Source organism: Meles meles, chromosome 7, assembly GCF_922984935.1.
Source record: "Meles meles chromosome 7, mMelMel3.1 paternal haplotype, whole genome shotgun sequence".
NCBI lineage: Eukaryota > Metazoa > Chordata > Mammalia > Carnivora > Mustelidae > Meles > Meles meles.
Genome location: NC_060072.1, coordinates 46240829 through 46260589, shown reverse-complemented (window position 1 = coordinate 46260589; position 19761 = coordinate 46240829). Strand labels below are relative to the sequence as shown.

General features: G+C 37.5%; 2 protein-coding genes across 3 annotated transcripts in view; one reads left to right on the top strand and one right to left on the bottom strand.

Moving 5' to 3' along the window:
- The window catches only part of ZFC3H1 (zinc finger C3H1-type containing), a 52675-nt gene extending 45534 nt beyond the window's left edge, over nt 1–7141 (bottom strand). Inside the window, exons 1-2 of the mRNA XM_046012681.1 lie at nt 6336–7141; nt 1008–1424 (exon numbers count right to left, since the gene is read on the bottom strand). Of these exons, the coding sequence (XP_045868637.1) occupies nt 1008–1424; nt 6336–6930 (1012 nt within the window). The 5' untranslated portion in view covers nt 6931–7141. The remainder of the gene's footprint in view (nt 1–1007; nt 1425–6335) is intronic.
- A 209-nt stretch (nt 7142–7350) lies between these two features.
- The window catches only part of THAP2 (THAP domain containing 2), a 32357-nt gene continuing 19946 nt past the window's right edge, over nt 7351–19761 (top strand). The window contains exons 1-3 of one of the 2 annotated variants that reach the window (XR_006819667.1): nt 7351–7879; nt 15181–15376; nt 17254–17999. Coding sequence is in view for 1 of the 2 variants with exons in the window: in XM_046012685.1 (XP_045868641.1) it covers nt 7809–7879; nt 15181–15376; nt 17254–17643 (657 nt within the window). In the remaining variant the exon portion in view is untranslated. Of the gene's footprint in view, nt 7880–15180; nt 15377–17253; nt 18035–19761 lie in introns of those variants that run through there. The other variant, XM_046012685.1, reaches the window with a different exon arrangement.

Sequence of the window (19761 nt, the reverse complement as noted above, 5' to 3'; positions counted from 1 at the left end):
TGTGAAGACTTTTTATTGCCCCAAACTGGAAGAACTCAAATATCCTCAAATGGAAATGGGTAAACAAACTGTACCATAACTATACAATGGCACATTCAGCAATAATGAACTAGTGATATATGCAACTACATGATGAATCTCAAATACATTATGCTAACTAAATGAAGGAAGCTAGAATCGAAAGGCAATATACTGCATGATTCCATTTATATGACATTTTGGAAAAGGCAAAACTATAGAGAAAGAAAACAATCAATAGTTATATGGTGGGGTGAGGGAGGAAGGAACTGATTACAAAGGGCATGGGACAATCTGTGAGAGTTAACAAAACTGTTTTATATCTTAATTGTGGTGCCTGGCAATGGTTACCCAACTGCCTGCATTTGTAAAGACTTAAAGCACTACACACTAAAAAAGGTAAATTTTACTGCATATAAATTATACCTTCATAAAAAAAAGAAAAAAATTTAACAAATCAAATCCATGCACAAAAATGACATAACAACTACCTGGATTTATCCTAAATATATAGGAGTAGCTTACACTACAAAATTAACTAATATAATCTATTACACTACTACATTTAAAGAGGAAAAATAAGATGTTTTTCTCAATGAAGAAAAAAGACATGATAAACTTCAACATCCATTCATCCTGAAAATCTCAAACAAGGAAAAGGGGGGGTGAAAAACTTTCTACCCAACAAAGGATACCTCCAAAAAATCTAACATCATGTTAAACGCAAATATCCAAAGCATTTTTTAAGTTAGGAAATGAAGGTCCACTGATACACTTATGTTAAAAATTGTATTAGAAGGACAAAAAGAAAGATCAGATTGAAACTAAATCTATCATTATGAATAATATGACTGTCAATGTAGAAAGTGCAAAAAGAATTCACAGATAAAGTATTAAAATCATTTCAATGAAGCACACTACCAAAATAACTAGTTACCCCATAGAGAAAGAAGAATCTTAGTACTAATTGAAAATTTTAATTCCATTACCTTGACTAGGTTCAGTAGTGTCAGATTTCAGGGAAAGCTGTTTTGTTCCATCTTTAACTTTTTTCAACCGGTTCTTATCCCCTGGTAAAGTCAATTTTTGCCTGAGTGGTTTTAATTCAAATGCCTGAAAAGTTTTGACCTGTGTTTTCTCCTCAGGAGCTACTTCTTTACTTGGATCTTTTGTAATACTGACATTATCAGTGCTTGTTTGGTCCTCAAAGTTCAATGTTTTAGCATCTTCCTGCACATTCTCTTCTTTGCTACTCAAAGCTAGTTTTTCATCTTTATTGATGCATTCTAGTTCCAACTGTATTTGCTTATACTTCAAAAGTAAGTCTTCAAAAGTTTCTTCTCCACAGTTTTCACTTTTTGATGAATAATTTTGTTTTCTTGATGGAGATCTTCCAAAACTTTTGGCTGAAGAGCATATTAAGGAAACCAGCTTCCAAAATTTTTCCAGTAAATTTAATAAAAACACATTAGGTTATAGATGACTTATCTCCCTTTTTAGCATGTTTTTCAAAAAAGACAAGTTAGTATTTTTAATTACTAAATTACATTTAAGGTATGCCCAATTTCTTAATGTGCCTGTATTTCAATTTTAACAAGTAACCATACAGAACAGTCCACTTAGAAAATCACTGGTATCAGTTATTATTGACAGTACCTACAGGTATTCCAACTACTTAGGTTAGGGCAGCATTCCTTCTATAGTTATCAGAAAAGCCTATATAAGCTATATCTTAAAGATTCCTTTCTTTTTTTTTTTTTTAAAGCTTTTATTTATCCATTTGACAGAGAGGGAGATCACAAGTAGGCAGAGAGGCAGGCAGAGAGAGAGGAAGAAGCAGGCTCACTTGCGGAGCAGAGAGTCCTATGTGGGGCTCGATCCCAGAACCCTGGGATCATGACCTGAGCCGAAGGCAGAGGCTTTAACCCACTGAGCCACCCAGGCGCCCCTCATGTCTCAAATTTAAAAAAAGAAGATAAAAAACACTGACAACTAATAGTTAAAACTAGTTTATAAACAGGAAGCATTTTCTTAAAAATCAAATACATAATAATCTTGAAACTCAAGTATACTAATATGCAACATACACAAAACAAAAAACAATGAGGGAATTACATTATTAAAAAAAATACCTTCATAGTATTCAAACTAATTTGTCTCTGAAGACAGGGAATAATGCTACCAAAAAATGTTTTCCTTCTCTAACACAGTGATACATAGAACATAACTTTTCCCTTAGAAATAAATGGCTACAAAATTCCAAACTACAATCTTTACTCAAAATAATTCATACTGGCAAAAATTGTTACACCTCACTTCTCCAGCCTAGAAATTAACAAGATTTAAAGACAAGTGCTTTATGTGACAATATGTCATTTATGGATCATTTAAAACTGGCTAGGATATAACATTACAGTTCCCTAAAGATGGTTCCTCTGTTTAACAACCTACAGTACCAATCAACCTCCAGATTATTTTAAAATTTCCCTAATGACTAATACAAGAATGGGAATCACCACCAAATATTTTTTTTTCACCACCATTAACTTCAGAAACTAAACTAGCATTATTACAACTGAAAATCTTCACAGTTCTGCAACAAACTGTTTTAGTAAACCTCTGGTTCTGTGACCTAAGCTCTTCAGAGCCAAGTTTCTTCAAACAATATTAGCCTCTCATAACCTGTCTTACTCTTCAACCAAACAAAATCTGGCTTCTGCTAGCTGAGTTTGTTTATCCACATTTTCAAACTATTTTACCTGACTTCTCCGCAGCTTTGGACACTGCATGAACAACTTCTCTCTTGGCTTTTCTAACTCCACTCTCCTTTTTTCCCTACATTCTATCTTCCTTTAAGTCTTCATGACTCCTTTCCAACTCCTATAATAATGGTGTTCTCACTATTTAGCCTCTTTCACTTTTCCTTTTGAGCATTCTAGCGCACTCCTGTATGTTTACGTAATACAAGAAGTTTGGCCTCATGATAGATATTCTGGGTCTCATCTTCCACAAGCCATCCCCTACTATGCTATTGGACTAATTATCTAGAAGACAAATCTGATCAGATCCATCCCCTTGTTTAAATCTCATTAAGAAAAGAATCCAAAATACTTACAATGGCATACAATGCCTTCATTTGACCTGTACTTCCTTTCCAATCTCACATTTCCCCTGTTCATCACAATTTATGCACAGCTTTGTTATTTAGGTTTTTCTGTTCTTCAAACTGACCCTAATCTAAAATTCAAATGAACCTCCTATCTGAAGCCAGAGCATTATTTGCTCCCCCCACCATTATATACTTTGTACATAAATTCTGTAATTATCCTCATCTACACCTCACTTTTCAATGGAGCCACCCAAAGGCATAACCACAGTGATTAAAAAAAAATAAATCTGAAGACTTTGGGAAGATTTGTAAAGAGAAAAGATTCAATACACTAACAGCAAAGACAGAAAAATAAGGAAAAGCAACTGATTTACAACTGTAACTAATCTCTGTCAAGGCTAAGTAAGATCTCCTACTTCTGTCTAATACAGGACAACTAGGATGAAACCAACACTTAGAGAAGATTTAATTTTAAACTAGTTAAGATGCAATTTCTAAGTGAAATCTGGTTTAAAAAAAGAAACGCTTTCCAACCGCAGGTGAAAAGGACTTTCTACTGATGAAAGACACTGGCCTAATTATGTTAACTCTCATATTAGAAAGTTTAAAACAGTAGTCAACCAAAGGAAACATATGCTAAGAGAGACTGACAAAGTTTCTATCATTAAGAAAAATTTTAAATGAGTGATAATGAAAATAAGTGCCACATTGGAATCTGGTTCTTTTTTTTTTTTTTAAGATTTTAGTTATTTTTCAGAGAGAGAGAGAGCACGCGCACACACGAGCACAAGCAGGCAGAGTGGCAGGCAGAGGCAGAGAGAGAAGCTGGCTCCCCACTGAGCAAGGAGGCTCCATGCGGGGGGGGGGGGGGGGGGGGGGGGGTTCGATCCCAGAATCCTGGGATCATGACTGGAGCAGAAGGCAGCAGCTTAACTGTCTGAGCCACCCAGGTGTCCTGAGTAGTTCATTTTATTTCTTTAAAGCTGCACCTAGCTTACCTTAATCATCACAGAAAAATAAGCCAAAAACAAAAAAACAAACAAAAACTACTACTCATGTTACTTCACTTCTAGATTATGGAAATGAGCCACAGGATATCCCTTACTCTTTCTTACCCTTTTTTTTTTTTTTGGAAACTCCACCCCCAACATGAGGCTTGAACTCACAACCCCAAGATCAAGAGTCACATCCTCTATTGACTAATCTAGCCAGGTGCCCCAAAACTCTTATTCTTTCTTGAAGTAATTATTTATAAAATAAAACTGTCATTATTATAAGTGCACAGTGGATATACGAATAAGAGTGAATACAGTCTTGGTATTAAGGAATTTAAATTAATAAAATTTTGTATTATAAATTTTATTTGCTCACATTATATAAGAGTAGCTGAAAACTATCTTTTCCTTCACAAATTCTTACAAAAAATACCACCTCTAGGATGGATTAATGATACTCCATAAGGAAAACAATGAGCAGAGGATCAAAACAAGCATCCTTTTCTTAAGTGCAGCATCTATGGAAAAGAATCAGCAAGAGAGCTCATTTCTGCTAAGTTACTATGGAAATTGGACTCGATATATTCCTGTACTTTCTTCACATCATATGCCTGTTTATTAAAAGAAACATATAAGCTTAACAATTAATAAATATACATATGGCAAAGACCAAATTGGTATTGAATGAATGGACAGAAAGAAGGCAAAGGCAGGAGCTAAGCAAATCCCCTCATCACCACCTTCTCTAATACAGATTAAATGAAGAAAAAAAAAAAACTCTGTGCTCCCAGAGTACTTTTTACATACCTCATTTTCAAGTTTTTACATTAAACTATATTTACTCACATCTGTCTCTCCAACACAAATTCTAAGTTTCCTCTTTTATATTCTTAAAAAATATATATGTGCTGAAGCAGCCTCTTTTTAGAATCATAATCGACAACTAACAAATCCTTCATTAAAAAAATATCTTGGGCAGAGTTCTTCTTTTTTTGAAAGAACATCATTTATCTTTTTAAAAGTTAAATCCCTACTTGATTTTCTTTGAAACAATACTAGGTGTTCCTAATCCAACTTTTGGTTGCAGAATTAAGTTTTTTTCCGGGCACTAGCACCAGAAACTGCCACTTTGTACCTAAACTTACATTTCTTGCCCATTATATTATTATACATCTGGAAAAGACCATTTGATCCTAAGTATTCTAGAAAAGTAATGTTGAATGTCTTCCAAACAAATGTCATTACATGTAAGTTTCATATATCTTAAAAAATCAATATACCATAGAAATTACAACAGTAACTGTACTTATGATGATTTTTATGCAGTTATCATGAAATAAAACCTAGGACTATAAACCCACCATAACCTAGCAAACCTTCAGATGACTGATTCCCCAGTATAAATCTTAAGTAAACTTAAGAATTACAGATAATGGGATTAGAGACAACAAAAATCAGATATTTTTGCTATTTTCTTTTTCAACCTCCCCATAATCTCACCCTTCCATACACTTCATGGCTTTCAATATATTAAAATTAAAATAGTGTTTATCTTTCTCTTACCTACATTTGTTAAGCATTGAGTTATAAAATGTTCAAAAACTGAACATAAGAAATAAAGAAGGAGGTAAAGTTTTGCAGGTTGTATGAATTCAACAGAGTTGGTAAAGATACGGGTCTTTCTCCCCTCCCCCACTTTAAAAGGCAGCATGTGTAAAAATTAATCAGGAAAGGTAAAAGCAGAATCACAAAAACTATAGCATTATGTAGAATGGAACTTCACAATTTTCAATGTCAAAGTTCAATACTGTATAAGCAACAGTATTCCCCAAATAGTTTATGATTCCTTCTTCTCCTTCTAACAATCTAAGTCAACCTTATATAAAAACAAAGTTCTTGTTCCGGTGAAAGTAAATACTATTGAAACCTGGGTTTCCGATGTACTATTGCAAATCTGATCTCACTAACCTGTCCCCAATCCATAATACCTTAATGTTAAAAAGCAATATACCCAAAAAAGCAACCTTAAGAAACAGGTCTGTATAGTGTGACACATGGAGACTACCAAAGAACAACTTAAAGTATACTGACACAGTGACAAATAAGCGGTTCTGATGGTTCAAAAAAGTTACTCATCTCATAGACCTAATAATGACGCTAAAGGGAACTTCAGTAAGTGACACACCCAGGGCGGACCGCCACGTTAAGGATACAACTCTTCCGAGGTGGAGAGGGCTCTCGCCAGCTCTGACTGCTGCTGAATCCGGATCCTGCTCCTCCCAGAGGAGGTCTGCCCCCCGGCTTGCCTCCTCGCTCACCCCCTCCTCGCCCCCGACTCCAGCGACTTCCACCCCGGTAAGGCCTGCCTCGAAAGCGGAAACGGTCCAAGGCGATGTGGCTCCGTTCCCAAAAGGACGGCCGGGGGCTGCTTTCGGACAGTGAGCTCGAAGGCATCCGTACGGAGGGCGGGTGAGACCGGAACGGCTCTTTGGGTCGGTAGCTGCTGTGTCCCCTGAGGTGGCCCCGCTCCGACGCGTGCCGCGAGCGTGAGAAATTCCTCAACTGCTGCTGAGAAGAGGACGACGACGAGGAGGAGCCACCGCCTCCGCCAGATCCACCACCCCGGGCCGGGTGAAGAGGCCTTCGCCGCGGATATGGCAATAGCCCGCCGCCACTACTGCTGCTACTGCTCCGGCTCCGTATCTGGCTGTTGTTATCGTCGTCGCTTATTTCCCCATCTTCTAGCTCCCCTTCTTCCTTGGGCGAGAGGCCACTGGAGGCCGGGGCCGAAATATCTGCGGTCGCCATCCCGGGAGCAGCGCCTTCCACACAACCTTAGCCCTCCGTCCGGGGATCCGCCCGACAATTGCTTTCCTCCTCGGTTCCCTTTTTTTCTAACGGACCCGGTCGGTGCGGCCTTACCTACTCGGACACCTAGCGGGCTTTGCTCCCCAACTTCCCCGCACCCCAGCTCTTTCTCGCCGGACCGTCGCAACCCAGTTCCCTTCCCTAGCGCCCCCTTGCTCCTCCGCGATCGGGGCTCTTCCGCCTCGCGAGAAAGGGCCTCTGGAAGTGGCTCTGCCCGTGACGTCACTTCCTGCGGCACGCAGGAAACAAGGCGTCCAGTTCACGCGATAATAATTAGGACGACGCGATGCTTAGTGGGACTTGTAGTCTTTCTTTCCTCAGTCTTCGGGTTTGTCCTTCCAACCTCTATCTCACACCCACCCCGGACTCGGGATTGGGATATCTGGGTGCGTGGCGGGGTGGGCGGTCCCGTTTTTAATCTTGGCCGCATGAGTTTCATAGTGACGGAGGGGAGGGGAGAGACACTTTTTTAATTGCTACGAGGACCGCTGCCAAAGAGACGCAGTAGTCCCACTCCCTTTTTGGAAGCCGGGAGAGGGCGGCTTGTGTCCGCCATGTTGGTGAAGGTAAACGTAGGCGACCGGAGCTCCGGGACTGTCTGCTTTGCTGGCTGAAGTCCGCCATATTAATAAAGAGACAGGGAAGACTGACATCCCCCATCTCCCCCATACACAAACCCGTTTTTCCCACTCGGCTTTCACGACTCCTCTCGGTGCGCCCGACCCCTGCCTCGCTTGCCTAGCCTTTGCCCGAAGGAAGCGTAGCAGCCAACGCCTCAGAACAGGCTTAAGGCAGCGCCGAATGAGGGGGAAAGGGAAATGCCGACCAATTGCGCCGCGGCGGGCTGTGCTACTACCTACAACAAGCACATTAACATCAGCTTCCACAGGTAACCTGGGCAGGGAGGGGGGTGACGGAAACGGGAGTTCCTAGATTGGGTGTCGCTGGTGTGGAAGGAGTAAGAGGATCCTACTAATTCTAATGACTTCACTACCTAGCTGGTAGCAGGGAAACATCAGTTCTGCCCTTTGTGTGTATTTCTCAAATCTCTCCCAATTTTTTTCTTCTTCGGGGAGGGTTAACTCACTTTGTCAAAGAAATCCAAGTTCTTTATGGTGGTTACTCCTTACAGAAAAAGTAAAAGAATATCTTAATTTTCTATTCTTTTGTGTTAGGCTGGGTCTTGACATGAATGATGCCTTAAAAGGAAGCGAAACCTTCCTGTTCAAGTCAGCAGTCACCTTAAAAGCCTGCTGTGCTCCCATCAATATTAGGAAATTCTCACTAGCTAAATTGACATGGGAAGCATTTAGATTTCTAATAGTCACATACAGTTACCGCGGAGGAGTTGAGTCATCATTGATATCCATGGAATTAAGAAATGGTAATGAAAGTGCAAAAGATGAGCCTTCTGTTCTTACCAGAATAGAGGAATAAAAAGAACTTAGGTTTTGTTTTTCCTCCGTTTGTTAGAAGAGCAGTCAAAAGTCTTTAGTTCTGTCAAATCAGAACTCTTGAAAACGTTGTGAACACTGCATGAAATATAGTAAGTACTCGGTAAATGTTTACCCTCTGTGCAAGTGCCTGCCCTGTGCCTGAAGAAAAGAAGCATGGGGGGGGGGGGAAGCTGTGTGCAAATAGTTCTGATTTTATATATCTCGCAACTTAGTACGATCTTAGAATGTGGGGGAAAAATTATATCCTTAACCATTTCCTTGCCTAATTGTGACTAAGTGATCCCTTATTAAAAACCGCTACTTAAAAAAAAAAAAAATCCTTGTGATGTTTGTTTTTCAGGTATTTCATGGAAATGTAGTGCTTCATTCATTCATCCATCAAATGTGTACAGGGTTCTTATTTGCCTGACGTTGCGCCAGCGATCCAGAAACTTTTTTTTTTTTTTTTTAAGATTTATTTGAGAGAGCTCGAGCACGCAGGAGCGGGGGAGGGGTAGAGGGAGAAGAAGACTGAGCAGACTATCCAACAAGTGGGGAGCGCTTGGGAGATCATGACCTGAGTCAAAATCAAGAGTTGGGGGCCTAACTGACTGAGCCACACAGGCGCCCTCCCACCCCCTAACCCCCGGAAAATTCTTACACTTCTTGAATTTAGTAGGTAGTGAAAAAGAAGGATAATTATGGTTAAGTGCTACAGAAGAGACAACCTCGGATACCTAACCTATAGCCTTGTAAAGTCAAAGAACATTTCTCAAAAGGATGTAAAATTTCAGATGATACTAAAGGATGACATAGATTTAGTCCTCTATGCTACTTTACTGGTTTTCTCTTTTATCCAGTGAGTATTCGAGAAGACACGAAGGTTTTTAAAATAACGGCATGATTAGATTTGCATATTAAGAAGCCCTCGGGCAGCAGTGTGGAGAATTATGGTGTTACTTAAAGTGTTCAAAATGAGTTTATTACACAATATTAATTTATCTACTAATTCTTTAACAGGGAAATTCTCCTATAGTATCAACTAAGCTAAACTATGTACTTCATTGCTGGCACAACCAGCACTAGATTGGAAGAGAGAGTTAGTAGGGAAAAATCAGGAACTTAGAGTAAAACAAGGGAACATCTACCAGTAACCTGGACTAGTGTGATACTGACAGAGATAGAAAGACGTGAACAGATTTAAGAAATGTTTGAGTAGAAACTACTGTATGGTCATTTGATATGGAAGATGAGGGAGAGGGAGGAGTCAAAGGCACCAATAATCTTGAATGTTTAAGAGATACACAGTGATACAGTAACATGCATACTTGACCATTTGCCTCCTATGAGATTAACGTTTTCGTGGAAATTTAGATCAACATTATAATAAATTATATTCCTATTTCATAAATACAATGTTTGACTAATTTCTTTCCTAGGATGTTGATAGACTTCTTTATCCCTGTGTACAATTTATGTTCTCTAAACTCACTATCCATTTTTCTTATCTCTTAGCCCACTCTAGCCTAAATCCCCCAATAATCTTCTGAAACTGCTGTTGCTAGGAGTTATCACTCTTGTGTTTCTTTTCATGGCATGTCTTTATTTCCTCCTTGAAATACTCTCTACTTTTGAATTATTTGACACTAATTTTGTGATTTTCATCTTCTTTGACCTATCTTCATTTTTCTCTGCCAGCCTCTTCCCTTCTCAGTCCTCTGACTTTGGTCTTGCTATTCTTACCAAATGATTTCAACTGTTCCTGTGATCTCATTTAACTCGTTGGTGTCTCAGTATTTCCCTTCTCTCTCTCCAGTTGCTCAGGTTCAATGTATCAAAATTTTATATTAATGAATTTGCTCCTACCACCACCCCACCCTCTGTATTCCCTTTTTCAGTAAATGAAAACACCATCCACCCCAAAAGTGGGAGGTCATCCTCCCTTGACTTCTCCCCTATTCCCTCTTCTTTTTTTCTAAGATTTTATTTATTTATTTATTTGACAGATCACAAGTAGGCAGAGAGGCAGGCAGAGCGAGAGGGGGAAGTAGGCCCCCCACTGAGCAGACAGCCCAGATGTGGGCTGGATCCCAGGACCCTGAGATCACGACCTGAGCTGGAAGGCAGAGGCTTAACCCACCGAGCCACCCAGGCACCCCTCCCATATTTCCTCTTGATTGGATTATTACAACAGCCTCTGAACGGATTCACTGCTTCTGTTGATGCACTCCTAAACTCTCTTCTATAATCAATGGTATGTTCTTACAGGTTTAACAGCAGGATCTCAAGGGAAAGGGGAAAGCACTGATTTGTAGCTTTTGCCCAATTTCCATGTAGTTTCAAGTTATCACTATGACATCACTAATCATACACTCGGGAAGAAATGTGCAGTACCACACACAGAACAGACAAATAATTTTAAGACTATAGATAATCGTAAAGTAATTAAGAAATGATGGGTTTCAGTATTATCTTTGGTCTTCATTTCATTTCAAATGTACATTATTTTTAAAAATGGCTGTGCGGGGCACCTGGGTGGCTCAGTGGGTTAAAGCCTCTGCCTTCGGCCCAGGTCATGGTCCCGGGGTCCTGGGATCGAGCCCCACATCGGGCTCTCTGCTCAGCAGGGAGCCTGCTTCCCCTCCTCTCTCTCTGGCTGCCTCTCTGCCTACCTGTGATCTTTGTCTGTCAAATAAATAAATAAATAAATCTTAAAAAAAAAATGGCTGTGCTTAATAGCTTGTTAAAAAATTTTATGTTAATAATCAGCTCTCTAAATTAGTCCTTTTAATGGCCTTCTGATGCCATTTTGGATGAGTTCAAAACTACTCTTTAACTTAGAAGCCCCTCCAGCATCATTTCATGTCATAACACTCTTCACTGTACCTGTGATACTTAACAATCTTTGCCACCCCATCCTACCTTCTCTATCTAATGCCTACTCTCTTAAAACCTCCTGACTAGGGGCGCCTGGGTGGCTCAGTGGATTAAGCCGCTGCCTTAGGCTCAGGTCATGATCTCAGGGTCCTGGGATTGAGCCCCGCATCGGGCTCTCTGCTCCGCAGGGAGCCTGCTTCCTCCTCTCTCTCTGCCTGCCTCTCTGCCTACTTGTGATCTCTCTCTCTCTCTGTCAAATAAATAAATAAAATCTTAAAAAAAAAAATATTTAAAAAAAAAAAAAACCTCCTGACTAGATTAGCTCTTCCTGTTTTATGATTCCCTGCCACCTTATACTTACCCTTTGATAACATTCATGGCATTTGTAATTACTTTTATATTAATAAATAGCCTTTATTTAGTATTTACTGTGTACTATGCACTGGGTGAATTATTTACTTACATTACCTCACTTAATCCCTGGAATCATAGTAACAATTATTACTCCACTGTATAGCTGATAAAACTGAACGCTAAAAAAGCTAAACAGTTTGCCTAATGTTACTCAGGTATTACACTGAGGGAATCAGGACTGGCACCTTGACTTGACTCCAAAGACAATGTTCTCAGCCATCCTTTTTAACTGCATCAAGCCATTTGATTCTCTGTCCTTCCCATTACAATATATCCTCATGTAAAAAGTAGACACCCCAAAGCATAAAGGAGATTAGTTTTGTTCACCACTATGTCTTCTGCACCTAGGACAGTCTTAGAATATAAAAGGCATTCAGCTATTAAAGACTCAAGCAAAGTAGCATTATTTAAAACACTGGTTTTCCAAAACATCTAATGTTTCTGAAAGCTCGGTTCTATTATTGGTAGACAAATCCATCAGTTAACCACCATCTTAATTTTTTAATATTTATAGGAGGATTTATTATTACTTAAATTCAGCTTATGGGCTACATCTCTCACCCGTTGAATATGCTGAGAAAAATCCAAACTCATGAAAAACAAAATTAAGGTAAATGCTGTATAAAAGCATTGCTTCAAATCAAATCTAAAATGATTATTTTTATTCTGTTTCAACACAGGTAAACATTAGTAATGCCAAACTAATCTCATTAATTTGTTCATTCGTTGATTCACTGAGAAAGTTCATTGAGTGCTTACTTCACGGGATAAAGTAGTGAAAACCATAGCTCCTACACAGGAGAAACTTATGATCTAGGGGTGGAAATAAAAAAGTAAACAGTTAGAATACAATGGCATTCTATATGATATAGGAACATCTAGCCCAGTCCATGGAATTTCCTTAGGAATATGGAATTCCTAAATTGAATCTTAACATAAGGAAGGAAAATTGGCTCAAGTTAAGGTTCAATTAGGCACTGGTTTCATAATTAGTTTTAAAAAAAGAGCTAGGGAGACCTGGCTGGCTCAATTGGGAGAACACGCCACTCTTGATTTTGGGGTCAAGTTCAAGCCCTACACTGGGCATGGAACCTACTTTAAAAAAATTAATTTTCAGTAGACAGGGGAGGGTATGTGTTGTGGTGAGTGCTAGGTATTATGTAAGACTGAAGAATCAGAGGCCTATACCCATGAAACAAATAGTACATTTTTGTTAATTAAATAAAAAATTAATAATAAATCCAAAAAATAAAAAAGTTTCTGCAAAGGAAAAAAACAAGTTTTCTACAAAGAGCTAAAAAAATTTTAAAAAGTTGAAAAACAGTATCTGACAGTTTTCATATATTTGAAGGTTCTTACAACAATGATAATGACAATGATACTTATTTGTTCTGCATCTTTATTGAGGCCCAAACAAGAAATGTGCTTGTAAAAAGCTTGACTTTTAGCTGAGGCCACAGGAAACATTTCCAAACCATTAAATATTGGAACAGAGATCTTTGAAATGAGAATACATTATTATTAACAAGAAGGGCTAGGCAGAATAGATAAATCCTCCATCAGAAGTTTCTAGTGAAATAGGAAAAACTTATATATATGAAAACATGAACTGTAGAGTGACATAGATGTTACTATTTTCAGATTAGGGTTTGTTTAGGTGGGGTAATAGGGACAGAAATGGGGTTACTTGCCAGTTAATCTGGTTTTTCATTTGTGCCCTTCTCTACTAGTAATTTGAGCAAACCTACTATATGTAGTCTAGCAAAAGCTGTTGTTACCTAATAAAGCTTCACTTGGGTTTCAGAGCCACATGATCTTTTTTTTTTTTTTTTTTTTAAGATTTATTTATTTGACAGAGATTACAAGTAGGCAGAGAGGCAGGCAGAGAGAGAGAGAGAGAGGAGGAAGCAGGCTCCCGCTAAGCAGAGAGCCCAATGCGGGGCTCGATCCCGGATCCTGGGATCATGACCTGAGCTGAAGGCAGAGGCTTTAACCCACTGAGCCACCCAGGCGCCCCGAGCCACATGATCTTTTAACATGATTTTAATGGTTCTTTTTAAAAACGAGTTAGTTCATAATACGTAAAGGATAAAGTAATCAAACCAAAGAAGAGTTCAACTCTAATACATATGAATGTTGATTTCTTAAGTTTTCAAGTCAGCATACTTACCGCTAGAATTTTGGGGCAGTCCTTTATATTTTTCTCTTCCTTAACAGGTATACACTGGTACATACCAGTATATTTTGTATTTAAAATAAGTATGAAAGAAATAACATTCCTGCTTGCCTTGTCAGCAGCATTTTACTTTTTGAAATAATTATGCTTTCTACTGTATTACATAGCTTGAGTTCATTTTTTTTTAAGATTTTATTTATTTATTTGACAGACAGAGATCACAAGTAGGCAGAGAGGCAGGCAAAGAGAGAGGAGGAAGCAGGCTCCCTGCTGAGCAGAGACCCGGATGCTGGGCTCCATCCCAGGACCCTGGGATTGTGACCTGAGCGGAAGGCAAAGGCCTTAACCCACTGAGCCACCCAGGCACCCTTTGAGTTCATTTTTTTTAAATATATGCAGTTTATATGGAATTAATACAGTGAATTGTTAATTTATATAGTTTTATATCAATTAAGCAAATATTTGTTGAGCCCCTACTGTTTGAAAGGCACTGTGCTATTAAAGATAGATAGGTGATATAATGATCCCTGTCCTCAAGAAATGTATACTGTACTTTTATTTCACTGGAAATTTATTAAAATGGAAAAATTATAAAAGAATGTGTTAAGTCGGGCGCCTGGGTGGCTCAGTGGGTTAAGCCGCTGCCTTCGGCTCAGGTCATGATCTCAGGGTCCTGGGATCGAGTCCCGCATCGGGCTCTCTGCTCAGCAGCGAGCCTGCTTCCCTCTCTCTCTCTCTGCCTGCCTGTCTACTTGTGATCTCTCTCTGTCGAATAAATAAATAAAATCTTTAAAAAAAAAAAAAAAAAGAATGTGTTAAGTGTCACAGTGAAGGAACACAAAGGAAGGAATACAAGACTGTCTAGGCTTTCCTTGATAAAATTTAATCTGCACATATTTGATTTTTCTTGAACATGTACATACATCAGCAGATCATAGCACTGGGAATTACTTGTGCTTGTAATGGTTCTACATAACCTTGATCTCAGATCAGTATAGTCTTGTTTATTTTTACTGCCCATGTTAAGAATCAGGTTGAGAAGAAAGATCTCTTTAAAACCCTGAAAAATAAAAACACTCAAGTCAGTTTTTCATTAATTTTTTTGCAATTTATAAAAAATAGCATGAATTGCTTTTTATTCCAGTGTCTAGATATTATAATTTTTTATGTAGATGGAAGACACTTTAAATCATCATCTTTTAAAATTTCTTTTAACCATTAAGGTGCAACCAGAAGTGTAATTATTGGAATATGAGTTGTCTTTTCTTTTCTTTTTTTTTTTTAAAGGTTTCCTTTGGATCCTAAAAGAAGAAAAGAATGGATTCGCCTGCTTAGGCGCAAAAATTTTGTGCCAGGAAAACACACTTTTCTTTGTTCAAAGCACTTTGAAGCCTCCTGTTTTGACTTAACGGGACAAACTCGACGACTTAAAATGGATGCTGTTCCAACCATTTTTGATTTTTGTACCCATTTAAAGTCTATGGTAGGTAACATTACTTTTCTTTTACCCGTTTTTTACCATTTTTGGTACTCATTCTTTATTGTTTACAAATTAGAACAGTTCAGAATATATCAAAATTCATATATAATACTGTGCCACAAGAAAGTCACAAAACTTCCTCTTGTGCAGTAAAGGTACAGACTACAATTAGAGCTCAGGTCTCCTGATTGATTAAAATCCAAACTGATTTTACTATATTGGAATTTTACATTACTTCCAGTTATTATCAGTAACTGAACCAGTGGTAAAACTGAGAAATCATAAGCAATGATACCTGTAGCAGCATTCTGCTCTTGATTTTAAGATAACATTCAAAATATGTGTGATGAGCTTTAAGAACAGCACATCCAGAGAATACCAGAGTTACACCAAAGAATATAAGTTCAGAGGAAGGCATCACAGGAAACTTCATCAAGCCAAGGCATTTAGCTTAGAGTTTGTGCTGGAGTTTGAGCTTGGAGTTTAGAACCTAGGAGAGGGTTCTTAACCTTGCACAGGACAATTACAACAACAGGAGAACAGAAGCCAATGGGTTGAGGGTTAAGTGGAAAATAATCGAATGTTAGCAAGTGATATGTCAAAGGAAGGAGAAAATTAACATAGATAATGAATGTATTAAAACAATATTTTATCTAGTTGGGAGTCTAGATAAAAATCTGATCAGAGAGGAAAATTTGTCCAAAAATGAGTTCCTGTGTTTTTAATAATATTTGTTGAATCAATAAAAGAAACAAATTTAGGAAGTTAAGATCTGGGAACGGAAAGTGATTTAATATTATGGGAGTATGAAGCAAGATGGTGAATGGCAGAATGGGGTGAGATCCTGGATTGTGAGTTTGCTATGTAAAGATTTTTTTGTCTTTAGATAATGAAGCAAAGAGAAAGTTAGCCAGTTACAGAAACATCTAATCTGTTAGAAAAATTATTCTGGTGGCAGAATATGAATTAGGATCAGAATGAGGTCGACATCATTAAAGAATTTTTTAATATATTCAAGCCAGGTATGATACAGGCCTAATGTGGGCAGTAGCATTAAGACTAATGGACGTGATGGTGAGCGCTGTGAATTGTGTAAGACTGATGAATCACAGACCTGTACCCTTGAAACAAATAATACATTATATGTTAGTTTTAAAAAAAAGAAAAAGAAATACACCTTAACCAAAAAGGAAAAAAAAAAAAAAGTGATGGAAAGGAAAGGTTTCATGGTAGAGATATTTAGGAGGTAGAATTAATTGGACTTCAGGACAATTGAGTAAAAGAGATAAAGGGGGGAAAAAAGTCCTCAGGGTCTTCAGATTTGGGTATAAAGTTCCTAGCCAGATTTTAAATCTTAGAATGGAAGATGTAATTGTGAACATTTAATAAGTAAATCTATTCAGGAGCTTGATAACTTGGGGATAATTTTTTATTAAATAGAACCCCAGGTTTGAAATATTATCAAATTGAAAGAATAATGTTTACCTAAAAAAGATTAAATCAGTATCAGAGATAAACCAAATGTCTAAATACATTACATTGTCCTTAGTGAGAAAATTGCAAGATATTTTTAAAATCTCCCTAAAATCACACTTAATAACTTGAAAGAGACCTTGGAAGTCCATTGTCTATTTTTAAACAACGTTTGTATCCCTCTGAAGAGAAATGACAAAATGAAATAAGGTGGTGGGAGCTAATGCAACAAGTTGAGGAACTTGAATCCATGACTACATGAGATGGGTAGCTGATGTTTCCTATCAAACTTTTAAAATCAGTTTTTAAAAGAGCCGTTTAATTACTTTTATAAAAAACTGGACAAAATTTACTTATTTGTGATATTCCATAATTTATGTTGGACTCTCTGATTTTATTTGGCTTAGAAACTCAAGTCAAGGAATCTTTTGAAGAAAAACAACAGTTGTACCCCAACAGGACCATCTAATTTAAAATCAAACATTAGTAGTCAGCAAGTACTACTTGAACACAGTTATGCTTTTAGGAATCCTATGGAGGCAAAAAAGAGGATAATTAAACTGGAAAAAGAAATAGCAAGTTTAAGAAAGAAAATGAAAACTTGCTTACAAAAAGAACGCAGAGCAACACAAAGATGGATCAAAGCCACATGCTTGGTGAAGAATCTGGAAGCAAATAACATATTACCTAAGGGCACATCAGAACACATTTTACCAACTGCCTTAAGCAGTCTTCCTTTGGAAGATTTCAAGATTCTTGAATCTGGTCAACAAGATAAAACATTACCAATTCTATAAAACATTCCTTTAAGAGTAGCCCACAAAGAACTTGATGCCCATCCTTCATTCTATTCAAAGGTAAAAATATTTAAGGAAATTATGCCAAAATTGGGTATTTAATAAAGTTTTATTTGAAGTACCATTATTACTGTATAATTTATGAAGACTTGATTATTAAAAAAATGGAAACGTTCTATGAAACTTATATTTGAAAAAGAATGGAAGTGCCTTACATGAGAATTATGTACTTAAGAATTTTGCTAGGAAATTGTATGTTTACAAAGTGTTTTGTGTTTTTGTCTTTTAAAACTACTTTTAAAGACCTGTCTATGGGGCTCCTGGGTGGCTCAGTGGGTTAAAGCATTTTAGCTCAGGTCATGATCCCAGTGTCCTGGGTTCAAGCCCCGCATCCGGCTCTCTCTGCTCAGCGGGGAGCCTGCTTCCTCCTCTCTCTCTGCCTGCCTCTCTGCCTACTTCTGATCTTTGTCTGTCAAATAAATAAATAAAATATTTTAAAAAAAATAAAAAATAAAGACCTGTCTATGACAGTATGTTTAATTTCTATTAGAAAGAAAATTTTTTTTCCTGTACCAATGTTGGGATATTACATTCTAAATAGGATGGTAAGTAAGAATTAGCCAACATTAAATATGACTTTAAAACTGCTGGGTTTTGTATTAATTGAATTATTATTGGCACTGTGATTTGGAAATTTTATAGGGAAAAAGTCTGAGGAACAAGGCAAATTCTGTTATTTAAACTTTCTGTGTCTGCTCACTAACAAAAGGGACAAAAGTCATAGCCTCCTTCATAAAAATATTAGCTTTTAAAATAGTATAAAATATTTTGAAAATAATATTTTGAATGTGAAGTGCTCTTGAGTCATCCAAGCAAGGTAAGGCCTCAAGTAACTGAGATTAGAAAAACTGATAGCCAGTTGTATGTTGTGAAATAATGTAGACATTGCGATCTAGCTTTTACCTTAGTTAAACAAAAAGATATATTTATATTACTTTTTTCTTATAATAAAAATACTACATTTTCAATTCTAAAGTTGATCCACTAATTAGGCAATGTGATGCAAAGTTCCATGTTAGGAATACCTCCTCTACGCCCACTAATATTGTATGTATCAATATACTGAAACCCGTAAGTTTTTTTTTTACCCCAGAAGTCCACATTAGGATTTTATCACACAAAAGCACTTACCATATTTTATCTTCACAACTTATAACTTAAAACGGAATCAATTTATTATACCTGTCAGTTTGTTTTTATCTCCTTTTTTAACAAGTCAAATAGAGCAACTGTGTCTCATAAGGGAAGGGAAATGTATTTTCTATAAAAATACATGTGTCTGATAAAACTATAAAAATGCTAATTATTTTACAAAATAGATTTTACAAAATAGATATGAGAACTATGATAGTTGCCACTTGAACTAATTAAAGAGTTCACCTTATTTCACCAGATAAATTTTTAATTTTAGTAAGAATCCTTTCCTTCAAATAGCTTTGGGCAAATCACATTAAATTTATTAATGTGTAACCAAGTTATTCAGTCTTCGTTCAAGCTTCTGACACTACCATATGAAAGCAGCATGTATATGCCGAACCATAATTGTTAGAAATTTTTCCTTTAAGGTAATGGTTGTTTTGCTTTATAAAGAAATTGGGGGGGGATGGGGATTGGGTTGTGTTTGTTTTGTTTTGTTTTTGGTGACATTTGCTTGGATCCTAGCAGTAGTCTTTTTACAATATTAGCAACCTTTCTTTCTTTCTGTCTTTCTTTTTAAAGATTTCACCTATTTATTTGACAGAGAGGGAGATCACAAGTAGGCGGGGGGGGGGGGGGCGGGGGGGGGCAGGCTCCCCACTGAGCAGAGAGCCCATGCGGGGCTCAATCCCAGGACCCTGAGATCATGACCTAGCCAAAGGCAGAGGCTCAACCCACTGAGCCACCCAGGTGCCCCAGCACCCTTTCTTTTAATAACGAATGCCTCCCAAGCAACTAGATTTCACAAAGGCAAAGGTAAGAAAAGTCTGTGTGGTTATCATGGGGCACTTTAAACAAATATTTATGAAAATCCTCTTGTGAATATTATAAACCTGCTTGGTCATTTTTTCTCAGATATTG